The 16034-nt window shown below is 36.2% G+C and overlaps 1 protein-coding gene across 3 annotated transcripts in view; it reads left to right on the forward strand.

Moving 5' to 3' along the window:
- LOC134667954 (5'-3' exonuclease PLD3-like) overlaps positions 1 to 16034 on the forward strand; it is a 78151-nt gene that overhangs the window by 40254 nt on the left and 21863 nt on the right. Inside the window, exon 1 of one of the 3 annotated variants that reach the window (XM_063525386.1) lies at positions 14713 to 14898. The exons of the other annotated variants lie outside the window; for them this stretch is intronic. Coding sequence (XP_063381456.1) covers positions 14896 to 14898 — 3 coding nt within the window. The 5' untranslated portion in view covers positions 14713 to 14895. Of the gene's footprint in view, positions 1 to 14712; positions 14899 to 16034 lie in introns of those variants that run through there. 3 annotated transcript variants of the gene reach the window in all.

Genomic DNA, 16034 nt, shown 5'->3' on the forward strand with positions numbered 1-16034 from the left:
TTTATTTGAATGACCCGAACAGCTTCTTTAATGGATTGGTTCCTGGTTGATTCTGAGGACAGCCCGAAATGAAATGACATCCTGAGTGGAACCGTCAGTCAGATTTGATTTGGAAAAGTGTCGCTGTCAACCTCGCTACATTCCTATAATTAATATTTTATGAATTCTATCGTTTAGCTGTGCCGTTCATGGATTATCATTAATTTATCTGCTCCCCGTCATCAGAAGTGGGATCTATCAGACACTGGTTGCCCTCCGTCCCTATGGGAGGCATGATTGTAAAACTTCACCCCTTAAATTTTGTTTAGAACACAAGTAACCATGGGAACATTTATTAGCATTTCGACTGACTAATATTCACAACTTTGCATACGACCTTGAGGTAAGAATTCCAAACATTAGGAACCACGACACACGCCGTTTCAAATATGAATGCCATGAATATTTTAGACGCTCTCACACTTGCATAGCCTTTAGCTCTTTAAAGTAGGACAAACATATATAAGGAATTCGCGTGACTTGTGACCTTCAAAGAGAGATAGCCTAGCATGCATTGTTATTTTCCATTGTCCTCGACCTTCGAGTCAAATGTTTCCTTTGAGATTTAGAGATGTAACATTTCCTTGAGTCAGTTTTGAAAGGACTTTGTGTATTTTCCATAATGATTATGTTTGTAGAAAATTTACGTATTTAACACAATCATTGCCACTAAGTGGACTCAGAAAACTTAGAATCACGAGTACTATTGAATGAGACAAAGAAAAAAATTGTCAACAGCTTTTCATACAAATTTTGGGTGTCAGTTTTGTAACGGTCCATACAAAATATATGTGAACATGCATTACAAAGCTGAAAGATTTTTTTGGAACACATTTTTTTCTTTTCGTCGTTTCGGCGAATAGTCCTCGTGATTCTGAGTAGAAATAAAACAACAGTAGATGGAATATTGGTAAGCTTAAATGGAGTTGGGTAGGCAGAGTGATGGCAGGTGGACCAAAAGGTTGACGGATTGGTGGCCGCTTTCGGATGAAAGAAGCGCCTGGCGTCCGTTAGCTCGTTGGGTGGATGACATTCGGAAAATTGCGGGGCACTTTTGGATGAGACTAGCCCAGGACCGGGATAAGTGGCGTACACGAAGAGAGGCCTATGCTCAGCAGTGGGCGACTGAAGGCTAGAATGATGATGATGATGATGATGAGATGGATATTCGAAAAAAAGTAAATGGTACAGTTTTTAGTGAAAATTTAACCTTTTTAATTACGTGGGCCATTCTGTAGGTGTGAGAAAATAATTTGACTTCGTAACATTCCATTATCAATTATTATTCCACCCATTGCTGGGCAGCCTCTTTTCATGAGGGCTTGGGCTCTAAGTGTCCGAGCCAGCTTAATGCGGATTAGGAACTTCTGAGAATTTCCTTTGAATTTCTTTGCACGCGTTCTTTCACTATTTTCCTTGACCAGTCAGCAGCTGGGGCATATGTTGTGAAGGACTTTTTGTATTACAGGGTGGCCCAAAATACGTTGACAATTTTTTTTACTGCGTATTATTGATAATTTTAGCAAATATTTGCGTTTGTATATCAAAGCTAAACGCCATAACAAATTGCAAATGTGCATCTAAATTGAAAACAATAAGGTAAACGTTCTAGTGCTCGACATGCTAATGCCCAATAGATGACAGCTTGCTGTTACCTCTATTGACAATGGCTTAAGTTTCAAGATGACATGTACTGGGACCGCGTCGAGCACCAGTACGGTTACCTTAATGTGATCTTATTTTGATATCACTAGCTTGTACAGTGAACAAAATTACATGTAGAAATTATGAATGAATTAATTGATATAGTCGTCATGCACTTTTGCGGCTGATGAGTGATGGTACAGTCAGCAGCGGAAGTTGCTAAGCGGGCGAGATGTTCAAAGTTACCTTGACACGCTCTTGTTCTCGTAACAATAAAGTCGTGTCAAGATCATTGTGAACACCTTGCCCGCTTAGCAAGTTCGTACTTATAAATTAATGCAAGCAAAAACCCTAAAAGCCTCATACAGTTGTTAGACCAAATAGGTATCGCCCGCCTATAAATTAGGCGGCTACGTAGGTACACAATACGATGTACGTTTGCCAGCCGTTTGGTCCAACGATACCTTTTATGTAAATACAGAGTACACGCCCGATCGATGTTTCAATTTGCATCAATTAGAATATCACTTTTGATGTAGGTAATGCACGCCATTGTTTATAGCAGCGGTCGGCAACAAGCGGCCCGCACCTAAATATTCTTATTTAGGTGCGGGCATAAGGGTTTCTATTTCTACCCTTATGGTGTGACTCTGTCAGTACGTTTGTCTATCACATGGCTTGAATTGCAAATTGTGAAACAATGTTTTTATTTTTTAAAGTTTATTAACGTTAAACTGAAAAAATACAGTCAGCACCTAAAATAACGGATCACGCGTCAATAATTGTCTAACAGCTTAACTCTTTATGTTTCTTAAATTTATCCTCTAGCCGCCCATACGTCAAACCTTGCCAAGCAAAATTAAATTTTATTTTATCAACACAAAGTTCAAATTGGAATGGAACAGGAGATCTTTTTATAGGTCTCTGGGCGGCTAGAGGTTGTAATCATACTAGCTTTTACCCGCGACTTCGTCGTCAGCGTGGAATTATTAATTTGTAAGATATGCAGACTTGTTTGAGATACTGTTGCTCGCGAACTGTACAGTTTTTTCTCTATTTGGAAAAGTATTCTAAGGTGGCAGTTGCTGACTGTACCCACAATTGTTTTGGTTATTACTTTTTAATCCTTGATTTGTGAACTAAACTAAGCTGGTAAGTAATTTAAATCGGTTCAAAGTTTGTACGGAACCAACTGCGCGAGTTAGACTCGCACTTGACCGCATTTTTTATACGGCTGATAAGTAAGACGAAGTCATGTGTTACCACGAAATTGCCACTCTGCCGTATTCGAACTTCAAGATATTCACAAGTGACGACACGTACTATTAGATCCATTCTAGATACGTTATAGTTTAGATATCAACTAGTTCTCTTTTGCAGCGCAATTCGGGCAACCAATGTCACTTTTACGTTAGATAGAGTAAGATATCTATTAGAATTAAGAAAGAAATTATGTGAATTGGATCTCTAAGTCATATCCTGTGGAAATCATTCAAGAGTTCTCCAGAATCGCGCAAATGTCAAATTTGACAGGTTAGATCTTAAACATATCGTTACCGTATCTCGGTGATATCTACAAGATATCTAAAAGATGTCTATTTCATAATCCGAATCGGGCCCACAGTCAAAACACGGGTAGGTTATCTCTTATCTGCTTGAAAAAACTACTATAGTGGACAGGAATCTACGATATAGTAGGTATAAATAAATAAAATAAATAAATAAATATTATAGGACATTTTTTACACAAATTGACTAAGCCCCACGGTAAGCTCAAGAAGGCTTGTGTTGTGGGTACTCAGACAACGATATATATATAATATATAAATACTTAAATACATAGAAAACAACCATGACTCAGGAACAAATATCTGTATCATCATACAAATAAATGCCCTTACCAGGATTCGAACCCGGGATTCGCCAGACAAAAAGCTTTGAAACACCATTTAGTACCAACAATCGATCGAAAGTCTAGACATCACTACTAACACTAGTATTATACCTAACTATGTATTACTACTTTTACTAGTTTTACTACCAAAACTGTCACGTAGCGTCTCGTAGCGTAGCGTCGTAGCTGTGCTACGTGCAAATTGGCACGGCTACGACGCTGTGTACACAGCTTTGTTTGTTTGCTAAGTTTGCGTTACTTTATGGCCAATCGCTTTTACTGCTAATATAGCACTTATCACAATGTACTAAGGTTCTAATATACACATGATTTCACATGTCTAGAAGTAAATAAGCTTAAGTCGCAGTACTTGAACTTTGACTTGAACCTTGAAACCTTCACATAAGAGTTGGAATAGCGGGAATAAGATTGGTACCTAGCTATTTAATTTGACCGTTATAATAAGTGTTTGACAGTAATTGATGTCTTAGATGCTCAATCATGAGACCATGATCTGTGCAATCTAATCAATCAAAGAGACTAGAGAGACGCCAGAGACGTATCCTTTTAGATTTAAAGTAGAAATCTTTTTCAATGCAATACGTTTGAAATCATATTGGAGTTAAAATTGAATAGTGTCTGTTTTAGTATGCAAACCACCCTCCAACGATTGGCCCCTTCATCCTTATATTAAGACATGGTGATATTTGGCAAGGTTCTTGGCTACCCACCTCCCCCCACACATAGACTTACGTGTATTTTTTAAAGTTTTTTCAATCAACCTAATTTTAAGATAAATAGTATTGTAGGTATATAGTAAATCTTGTATAAATAAATAAATAAATAAATAAATATTATAGGACATTCTTACACAGATTGACTAAGTCCCACAGTAAGCTCAAGAAGGCTTGTGTTGTGGGTACTCAGACAACGATATATATAATATACAAATACTTAAATACATAGAAAACACCCATGACTCAGGAACAAATATCTGTATCATCATACAAATAAATGCCCTTACTGGGATTCGAACCCAGGACCAACGGCTTCGCAGGCAGGGTCACTACCCACTAGGCCAGACCGGTCGTCACATCACATATCGGTCGGTGTATATTTTTTTATTTTCTACTAACGCCATCGTTCTTAATTTTTTCGTAACCCCCTCCCCCCCTACCGAACCTCTACACAAGCCTCTAGCGCTAATTGCAGATCTAGCTCAAACTTTACCTACTATTGTATTGATTTAACCACATTTAGCTATCCGCGACCTCCTTTGTTGGTACAATAATAGAATTAGACTGGAGAGAAGAAATTAAAACCAGACAGATTAATTAGGTCTTCAATATGTACCTACTTATTAAAAAAAAATATTCGTGCTATATAGACAACTAGCTTTTGCCCGCGAATTCGTCTGCGTGGAATTAGTACCAGCAGCTAGAGTATTAAGTACAGCGCCTGGATAAAATCTAATAGCAATTAGAGCATAATATGCTTAATTGTTTACACCAATTAACAGGCACTTCATTAATTTTCTCATTTCCACCCCCCTTTTCACCTTCTTTAGGGATGACTTCTGATATAAAAACTATCCTATGTCCTTCCCCGGGACTTAGACTATATCTATGCCAAATTTAAACTAAATCCGTTTAGCGGTTTAAGTGTGAAGAGGTAACAGACAGACAGACAGATAGACAGACACACTTTCGCATTTATAATATTAATAATATATATATAAGTATGGATTAGTTTCTGCCCGCTACTTTGTCTGCGCGGGATGGTGATAAACGTTGATAAAAACTAGGTATCCTATGTCTTTCCCCAGGCTTCAAACTATCTCCATTACAAATTTCATCTAAATCGCTCCAGAGGTTAAAGCGTTAAGAGGTACAGACAGACGGTTACCTTCGCATTTATAATCCTATTTATAATCCTACTATCCTTCAGCGGAAACTCGGATTGCATAGACTTAAAAACTCTCTGATAATGGTACTGCAGTACTGGTAAAGGTCCTGGAGACTGAACGCAAGGATTTCTTTTATTTTGTAACACCTCATAACTTTGATAGTGCACAAGTTTGTATGTCTGTATGTTACCTCTTCACTCTTAAACGGAGATATTTTGAGTCCCGGGGAAGGACATAGGATAGATTTTATGTCGGAAGTCAACCCTAAAAAGGGTGAAAGGGAGACAATGAGATAATTAATGAATTGCCTATTAAATTGTGTAAGCAATTAAGCATATTATACTCGAAATTATTTGCCATTATATTTTATTCAGGCGCTGTACTTACTCTAACTGCTGGTACTAATTCCACACAGACGAAGACGGGCAAAAGCTAGTATACAATGTCATGAACTATAGTTCGTTTTTTTTTAGCATTAGAAAGAACTCCACAGAAGCAAGCGTGCAGTTTTTATCAGGCTCTTTAATTGTTAATAATTATTGAATTATCTAATGTAGCATGGTTAATACATATAATTTACTTCAAATTATTACCGCTAAAAGTGTCGGATTTGGAACCACAAGCTTACTTCTGCTAATTTCTTTCTAATGCTAAAAAAACGGACCATAGCATTTATACAGTTGTCAAATACGGTCCCTGTTTATGTTAAAACAGCACGCCCATTAAAGTCTAAGGCCGATTACGCTGAAAATAGCCACAAAGCTTCTTCTACATGAGCCTTGACTCGATATTTCTGATTCGAGCTAATGATGTATCATTACAGTAATGCTGCCTTTTGGTTTTATACCTCCGGTTATATTCTGATTTTAATATTTGGTACTGTTTTGATCTTTATATCAATTCTAATTTAACATTTGTTACTGTTTTGAATTTGTTATGATCCTTGACGCGACTTGCAGTGCATTTCGCGTGTATCATTAGGATGATATTTAGTGGACGACCGTTTCTCGATTGAAAACTTCTTTACGGCCACTTTCCTCTTAGGTTGCGTTTCCACTAGAGATGTGCGAGGATGCGTAGCGAGAGATGTGTTTATTAAGAACCAATTAGAATCACTACACGCTAAGCGAGGAAAACAAATGAGGTGACCACAAATCTTTAAAATGTGAATACCGCTCTTTTAGAAGTTTGTATACTGATAAGTTGATAACTTGTTCTGTAGAAATTTAGTTTCATAATTCGTACAAAAACCAACAAACAATGAATCGATAGTCGTTATATGTAGGTAATGTTTATCTTTAATATGCAATGTTTGCGGCCAATGTAGACTTTGCTTCGTTGTAATAAATGTCAAATTAGAGTGATAGCACCTCGTGGCAATCTGTTGGACGCACGCAAGCTGATGAAAGACATTTTCACCATAAAGACGGCTATAATCTCCAAATGTTACGGTCCAATATTTTGTGCGGTTCACTTGAATTCAACTGTTTACAAACTAAAATCTACCAAGACAAATACAATTTTGATTTGTTTGCGAAAACTCGAAAAGATTCTAATCTTTTACAATGCTTTAGAAATTAAATTTATCACTTGCTTGTCACTCATGCGGCTCATGAAAACGAATTACATATTTATATTTTATACCTTATTTACTCACTCCTGCTAAAATCATAACCCGTAATTAAATTCGCTACTTATAAAAATATATCGTTACGATAAGTAGGTAGTCGTACGTCGCCAGGAGGCGGAGTTGTCAAATCGCTCGCAAAAAGTTGCGTTTTTTTTTCTTGTCAAAACACATGAGTAAATTTTTTTTACAAGAAATGCAACTTTATACGAACACCAGTCGTTATTTTTGATATGTCTCTGCAGATGGTATTTTAATCATAGATTTTTGTCACGCATCGAAGGTTGTATAATAAATTGTTAACAACCTTTGTGAGTAACCTTGAGTATTTCAGGGAAAATGCAAGGTCGCTATCTATTTACTTTGCTTTTGAAACATGTTTTGTTGATTTGACGCGTAATAAGAATGATAGGTAGGTACAATGGGACTTCGGTAATGTAATTTATATGTAAAAAACTATTGAAATTGTGGTATATAAAATCTAGCTGTAGACCACCTAGATTTTACCTATATACCTGGAGTTCTTTGGTACCTATCTTACCTTAAGATTCACAAGTCAAAATGGTTCGCGAGATACCTTGTCTCGCCTGTTCCTGTTGGATCCAAACCAGAGGTACACGGCTTCGCAGTAGAGCCCCTATACAAGCTTCTAAGTAATCTAAAGCTTAGCATACGTCTGAAGTAATTTTAATTAAGAAAGTTTGAGACGCTGAAGCTTGTTTGCTATTGTTACTCTAAATCAAATGTACCTAACAAAAGGCATAATGAAATGAACATGAGAAATTCCCCTTGACGACATCTATTTAACAATAGGACAAGTAATCTGTCTACATAAGTTAAGTTCTTTCGTGAACAATCCCTTTCTAACTCAACCTAAAGGATGTTAAGCCCCGGACAAAAGAAAGTCGTGACATTACATCGTACCCACAGACAAAAAATCCTCCAGACTGAGCATAGTCGCGCTACCTCCTCTGCCACGCGCCACGCATACGGCAATTTTACTCCATGTTCGAATGGAAAGTGACTTTGTGTGACGTCCGTGTAATTGAACGGACCAATCACGGCACGAGACTTCGCTCGCCTCGTCCCGCGCACCCCCGCATTTTTGGCATCATCGGTTGCATGAAATAATTGCTCTAAACTCGGTCTAGAGGATTCCTAGTCTATGCATTACATCGTACCTAAAATCCTTTGGAAACATCTGAACATCGTCCAATATTCACGACAGAGGCTAGCTTGGGAGACGCAATGCAATTTACCTTAGTTAATATTTTATTAGAAGTCGTCTCTTTCAGTAATGGCTTTTGACATAAAACTAAGGATGACTTTATCTTAAGGACGAGCTTCTTCCATACGCTGACTAGTCTACAAGTCGCCCATGTGTAGTAATTATTACTTAACATTAACAATTGCGACGAAGATGAAAAAAATTGTACCGTGAAACATGTAGGTAACTAGGTATCCTAGGTATCACCTTTTGCTTTATACAAAATTTTCATGTTGCCACCTCTACCAGTAAAGTAGGTATGCATTTTATGTTCTTCTTCTTTGTCGGTATATACTCTTTGCAAGAGTGTCGTGGTCAACTGCTGACATCAGGCACAGATGTTGCTTGCCGTATGATTTCTCGCCATTTTCCGCGGTTGGAGGTCATTCTGGCAAATGCATTCAGGGGTCTTTTCATGACAGATTTAATTTGGTTAGTCTATCACGTAGGTGGCCTTTTTACGCGGTCTTGTTCCGTTTGCTCTACCCTTACATTTAACAACATTTAATGTTAATTAAATACGTGTCTGTGAATCTTAAGTTGAAACTGTTATACATTTTCAATTACTGTTTGAGACTTTCCGCAACTTAATACGGTTACGGACACGGAGACATTCTCATTTAGACGAAAATTACTAATATCGTTTAGACAGATGAGTAAAAATTCAAGTGAGTCAAACCGTTGTCGTCTAAACAGTTTAAAATAGTTATGTCTCACGAAAGTTTAATATCGATTACTAATATCCTTCAAGCTCAAGGCACCACCAGCACATCTGCTTTAGAAATTGGTATTCCAGCAATGGACGTTTTGAAATTCAATGCAGTACTTTTACTATTGGCACGGATCGTATTGGAGTGGCCTTTCGTAGCCCTTATACCTACTGGAATTGGCTGAATTGTATTGAGAGCACGTACGTACCAATTTTTAAAGTGGATTAGATTTAGCCTTGTAAAAGGAACAAGTGTACGATAGGCACTGTAAATAAATTGCTACTGTATTCTCGACTAACTTCAACGTACTTACCTAATACTTAGTGAGGTAAAGATACAGATACGGGGGTAGACAAGAAAAGCTATAGAAGGAATATATGTAGCTCTTTAGTTGGAATAGTGAGAAATTTTTGAGATATACATACAACCATTCGGGTTCTTTACAGGATCAACACATTGCTAAACTCTTTGTTAAGCTCATCCCACAATTTCGGCAGTTATCTAAGACCTGGGACCTAAGCCAAGATAAAACATCCAATCGAAATTTAAGTAATGTTTGGAAAAAGTCACTTGATCTTTCGTAAAGATCTTAAATTGGCCATTGGCCACATGGACCCGACAAGGAGGTCGTATACCCTTTTAATAGTTTTATTAGTTTTCAAGCGCAACCCTCAAACCACGTTCGAATAAAATTCACGAACATGATATTGATCTGACAGACGCTCCCATTTTTAATGGAGGTTACTTAAACAAGTCTGTAAGTTCACCGGCCCCGAATCCACGTCAACCAAACAAATAGGTAGAATAGATAGGGATCACAAGTAATTCCGTGCCACCCATTTGGAACGTAAACTTTCAGACAGTGAATGTAAGGCTAAATCTTCGATATACAAGGTGGTCAATGTGGTCATGAGATAGTTTCAGTGTTTTTAGCAGACTGACAAGTGGCTTTCGTTCGATTTTTTTATCCAGTTGTGGGAAATGTTTCAAACTGGTGAAGCCATGGGAGTTTGCAAGCTCACATAAAATGCTAACAAAAAGAAATCACAAACTTGCTTGATCGATTTTCTAAGCTTCAAGATTAGCTGCAAAAATGCGTTCATAAAGTGTCTGATGCAATTTCGCAGCTGGCTGTACATGATGTAAAATATACCTACAACCAAGTACCCTGTACCTATATTACATATCCACCGAACTAAACAAGTACATAACCGTTTTAGGTTCGTCGATCCCTAGCATCACCGTGACTCGAATGTTTATGTTTTTGTTTACATTTTCCGCGGTGCTAACGATCTACCGTTTAGCCTAGTTTCTTACTACAACTTTGCTCGTAACTCACAATTAGGGAATCACGCTACGACGTTCGTACCGAGTCCGTGACGAGTACCTACCTACGATTCGATGCCGTTAAAATATAATTTAACTAATTGAATGTTAGAAATATACACATCGTCGTAATGTATGTAGTAGTGGTCGTTTCCACACATTGTATTATTCTCATACCAAATAATTCCATACTCGTTGTTTCATATTAGTTAGATTAGATTTAGTAAGTACCTAAGAATTTACCTATCTATAAAAAGTGAATTGTTTCCCTTCCTGCATTAAAAGGCAACACAAATGTCCTTTACAGTTTGATTTGGGGTTTCTTTAGGTAACATAGGTAGGTAATTACCATCCTACTTAGCAAAGATTGTCATAAATTGATTTAATCTTATTTACGAACGATATTGATAAATAATGCAGTATTAGGTACCTATTACTTATATTTAGATTACCTATTGACTTTCTAATTAAGCAACATATTGCATATTATTTGTAGGTATCCTTGAAAATATTAAGGTGAGGTGTGCCGAGGCCATGGTGGCCATTACACAGCTACATAAAGTTCGATCAATAGAAAATTGCATCGAAATTTAAATCTACCGGCCTCGGCCCACCTTCAACAGAACTTTATTGCTGTAAAGGGCTTTAATAACGTCTGAAACATGCTTAATTGTAAATTTTCTGCACACAGATTTTATAGCCAATAAATTAAATTGTTGGCCTTCAAATGAATCTTTCTATTTAACTCATAAAATCAACATTTGGTTAGGCGAACTTAGGTGCATTAACCTTTCGATTATGTTTTCATAACTTGCTGAGTCGCGCACAAACAATTATAAAATAAGTAGAGTCTGGCTAGCCAAAAATTGTTGACGGATATTTCGTTGTTGTATCACCAATTGTCTATGATTTAAAAAAAAGCTAAAAGTCAGTTGTCAATTTATGTCATTCATTCAAATTGTTTGCGGTTTATAAGGGGTTTATTTTAATTAATATTAATAATATCTATACTGAGTGAGGTTCGCAAACTATTATTCAAGCTCGTAAATAATTACGACAATGTGTGATGTCGACGTGTAGCGTTGTATAACGAAAAACTGCAATGTTTACAACTCCAAAACAAATGTAAACAAATTAGAAGGTTGGTGCTCTATAATTATTTTGATACTTAACATTTAGCATATTTGGCATAGTACCTACTTATGTTTTTTTTTTGGTAATAGATTAATATTACGGTATTATCGAGCTAGGTCTTATTTATAGGTACTACATTTCATTTTTTGCCTTGTTACAATGGTTATATTATATGGTGAGAAAGTGTTAACACATATGTTTATCGTTGACTGTACTTTACATAGTGGTAGAGTCGCACCAAACAAAGTCTGCAGCGGATTTGATAGCCCACGCAGTGTAAGTATTAAGTATACGTCATAATTTCATAGAAGTTTGACATTTAAAATGACACTTGCACTGCGTGGGCTAGCAAAATCGCTGCAGACTTTTTACGGTCTGACTATAGAAATTATGTGAGCTGACTGAGTGCACGTCAACGTATATTTAACTTACTTATAAGTTATATCCTTAGGTACCTTACGTGTGCACAGAAAATCAAAAATATTTTCTAGTATCAAAACTATAATTCCTACTACACAAAGTGTGACCAGCCGAAGATTTTTTGAATTTCCCGCCAAACATTTGGGTAAAATTTCAGTAGCCAGACTCTAGGTGCCTACTTACAGCTAGAGATTACTGCACAGGGTTGTTTTGCAACTTTTGCAAAACGCGTATGTGAAAGATCTAGGTACGCGAAAATATAACTATATAACATTCGCTGTCGTGTAAACTACCTATTTTATCTACGCACATATCATTACTGCTCTAAAATGCATTCAGAAAACGTAGGAAATGACCAGCATTATCACAACCAATTTTACTATGAGAACTTTCTTATCTGTGGTAGTAGGTAAAATTTGTACTTTAAAGTTATAACTTTACAGATTTTTGTAAGGTTATGAGTTTTAAATTTGGAACAGCTGTCAAAACTCAAGTGGGTGTCTATTCTAGTATCCATAGATATTAAAACAATTATCGATACGGAACGTCAATTCGGTATATTTTTTTAATATAAATCGTACGACATTTGATCTAGAGTGGCATGAGAATAGGGACTTCATTCTTTTGTCTATGAATTAAAAAAAACTACGGATGCGTGACATTTGTGAAAAAAAGTTTTCATTTACCGCCATTTGACTTACAGTTTCATCTTTTAATTAGTTTTAGGTTATAAAATTGATTTGATAGTTGTTTTTAAACAAACTTTAAGCAAAAGTATCGTGTAAAATGAGTGATAAAAAGATATTTAGAAGCCGCCACCTCTCAAATCTGCGAGTTAAGTCAGACAGCAACGATGGATGTCGGTTGAAATATGAGGTTAGTGAATATATAATAGAAGGTAATAATATGTGTGTAGATAAAGTAGTGTATGTAACTGTACATAATTAGGCATTAAAACACTCGTGTGATCCTTTTAAGAAACTCACTTCGTTCGTTTCTTAAACCCACACTCGTATTTTAATGCCTTTCATTATGTAGCAGTCACATAAACTACTATAGTAAATTGGTACTTATTAGGGATACAAAAACAGAATCAATAAAATTGACTACTACTACACACTCCCTATTGTTACTATGCTACAAAAATTGAAATCAAAGCCAAAATCACTTTCAATTATCGACTCCAACATACCAGTCGTCAAAGCTACCTGTGGCATTGTCCGTTCGATAAAAATATTACAGGCCAACCCAACCCATCGTTAAATCGGAACCATGGAATATATTTTTTACATTACCTAAGTTTTGTCACACAGTGTGATTTCAACCGCTGCCTTGTTAACACGGTCAAAGCTCAAAGCGCGGGAATTTTTGCAACGTTTTATTTTTGACAGCTCAAACGCGGGAAAATGAGTAATTATTATTAAAAAAGTGTTGTTTATGGTCTATAGCGTAATAGTGCGGGGACACGCGATCGGGCGGCCCGGCGTCGACTTATCGCAGGTAAATGTTGTTTACAGTGTCAGCACAAATACGAAAGCTAATTGTCCCAATGGAGGGTTATGATAATTTCCGTCACAGCATGTCGGAAAAGTTAGCAAATTAATTAAAAAAGTATTTGATTGTATGGCTTGTTAGATGGATTGAAATCAAATATATTAATTCATCAAATCAATAGTAGGTATGCATATGCATTGGTATTTTGATATCATGCTTAGAGCATTTAGCAACTGGAGATGTCATCGCTGTAATTTTATTTAAACAGTCTGCCGATTTTTGCAGGGGAGGGGACGTCAAATGTATTGCTATTTCTACATGATTTGTACGTAACGTGCAAAAGCCATATCAGTCCATACAAAAGTTTGCACAATTGTGCAGGTTTTTCGGCAGAGGGGTAAACTCTTAATGGCCACTCCAGTTATGAAACGCTCTAAGATATCAAGCAACAGCAGCAACATGTTCTTCCATGACCATTAAGTTTGATTCAGATATTTTTGTCTCCATCGTACAAAACATTTTTGCAAGTGGTAAACGAATATAGAAGACACCCAAAATAAATATTCTAGAGGCGAGTAGAGATGCCATTGTACACTGGCTAGAGCCATATGCAGTTCGTGAACCACGGTTTGTTGACCCCAGTCTTATTGTGTTATATTATATCAATAAGGAATTTATTTATATAAATAAGGCCTAGTTTCTCCGCTGCGTTGGAAGGTCATATGGCAGTCGCTTTCATAAAATCTAGTGCCTACGCCAAATCTTGGGATTAATTGCCAATCGGAGCCCAGGCTCTCATGTGCCTTGGCAAAAGCTGAGACAACCGGGGTATCATATATTTTAAGGATATTATAATCGGCGGCGCGCTCATTCTTTCTTCCGTGGGTAACTACCTACCACGTACCTACCTAATACCTTTTAAAAATCATCATCATTAATCTTTAGTAACATAATAATATCCAACAAATAACTATATATAGTTATATAATAGCTATTACATACATAATTTATAATTATCAGTAGTACAAACAATCCTTGTACCATCCTATCTAAGTTCTTTAATTTTAATATAGAAGAAACAATTCTATAGTAACATTAATTAGTCCTAACACGAATCTAAATATATCTGCTATACTTAGTCATAACATTGTCGGAATCGCTGTGCCCTGAATAGTTACGGTTTCAACTCTAACCTAGTATTTAAAATGCACATGCACAATGCAGTGGTTGCCGACGTCATTTACTTTGCAGTAATATTTTTGCCACTAATGCGCCAACACGGTTCGTAAAGGAACGTAAGGATTAACGAAAATGCAGTTTAATAAGCGTAGTGTTCGTGATTGCATTTTAGGAAGTTTGTTCAGTGACCTGTTTAGTTTAATTATAAATCTTAATTCTTTGGTTACCTAGTTAGAAACCAGAAATATTTAATAAATGGTTAGTAGATCGTGATATGCATTACAAGATTATTAATTTTGACCTCGTTTAGTAAAAAATATAATTTGAAAAGTGGTATAGTGTAAACGGTGATTTTTTCATCGACTGATCATTTTTATCGATTCGATTTCGATACTAGTTAATCAACTAGTGCTACTAGTGCGTTTGTTTTTCATCCGGAATGTCGCGTCACTATTTCTGTCAAAATTTACTGCTTGTAAAAAAAAACGTCAGTTGCAGCCCATCGACACCCCATACTTTGATAAATTATGAAAGCCCTTGTTACCAACATTGAGGCATAGAAATAATCTTATCGAATTAAAATGACTGCTGTTGCATTTTGGTGGCACATACCATACTTGCTTTTAACATAGACGTATTATACTTACTTTTCTTTAGGTTGGTATGATTGGTAGTAAAACGTCAAACGTCATTTGAATTGTCGTGAACGTGAAAATACGTGGTTATTTTTTATTGTAATTGGTAAAATAACTTTAGCTGTTATTTAAATGGGGGCCAAATCTTTAAGGAAATGTGAAGTTTGTAGTGGGTGTGTAAGAAGACTAACTACTGACGCATTTTTGGCCAAATTTCCAACTTGATCCGAACAGGTCGGTAAACTGATGTTTGTATGCAATATTTTCATTTTTTACTTTGAGTCGTTAACAGTTACTAATTTAATTAGTTTTAGTCGTGTACAATCCATGATTAAAACGAAAATATTTTGTGAATAAAGTATTTTTAAGTAAAAAACTAAGTAACCTATGACACGAATAGTGTACGACCAATTTTATCGATAATCTCTTTATTTCAGATGTCGATTATGGGCAAAGCTGAGGAAAAGGAAATGAGGATTTGGCGTATTTATTTACCTATTCAAAAGCTGAATGGAAACAAGTTCATTTGTGGAAATCATTCTCCATCCAGTGCCTTCAATAAAAAGGGACCAGATTAAAAAAGAATGCGCGCGAATTCAGCATATTGTAATATGCCTACTTGAATAATAAACTATGTTATTTTTATCATGTAAAATAAAATTGTTTATATATATATATAATGTTCTTTTATTTTATTAATAGGTAGTACAGTAGGTAAATACAGCAGCACGTATCGCACATTTATCGATATCGATAAAC

Source organism: Cydia fagiglandana, chromosome 10, assembly GCF_963556715.1.
Source record: "Cydia fagiglandana chromosome 10, ilCydFagi1.1, whole genome shotgun sequence".
Lineage (NCBI taxonomy): Eukaryota > Metazoa > Arthropoda > Insecta > Lepidoptera > Tortricidae > Cydia > Cydia fagiglandana.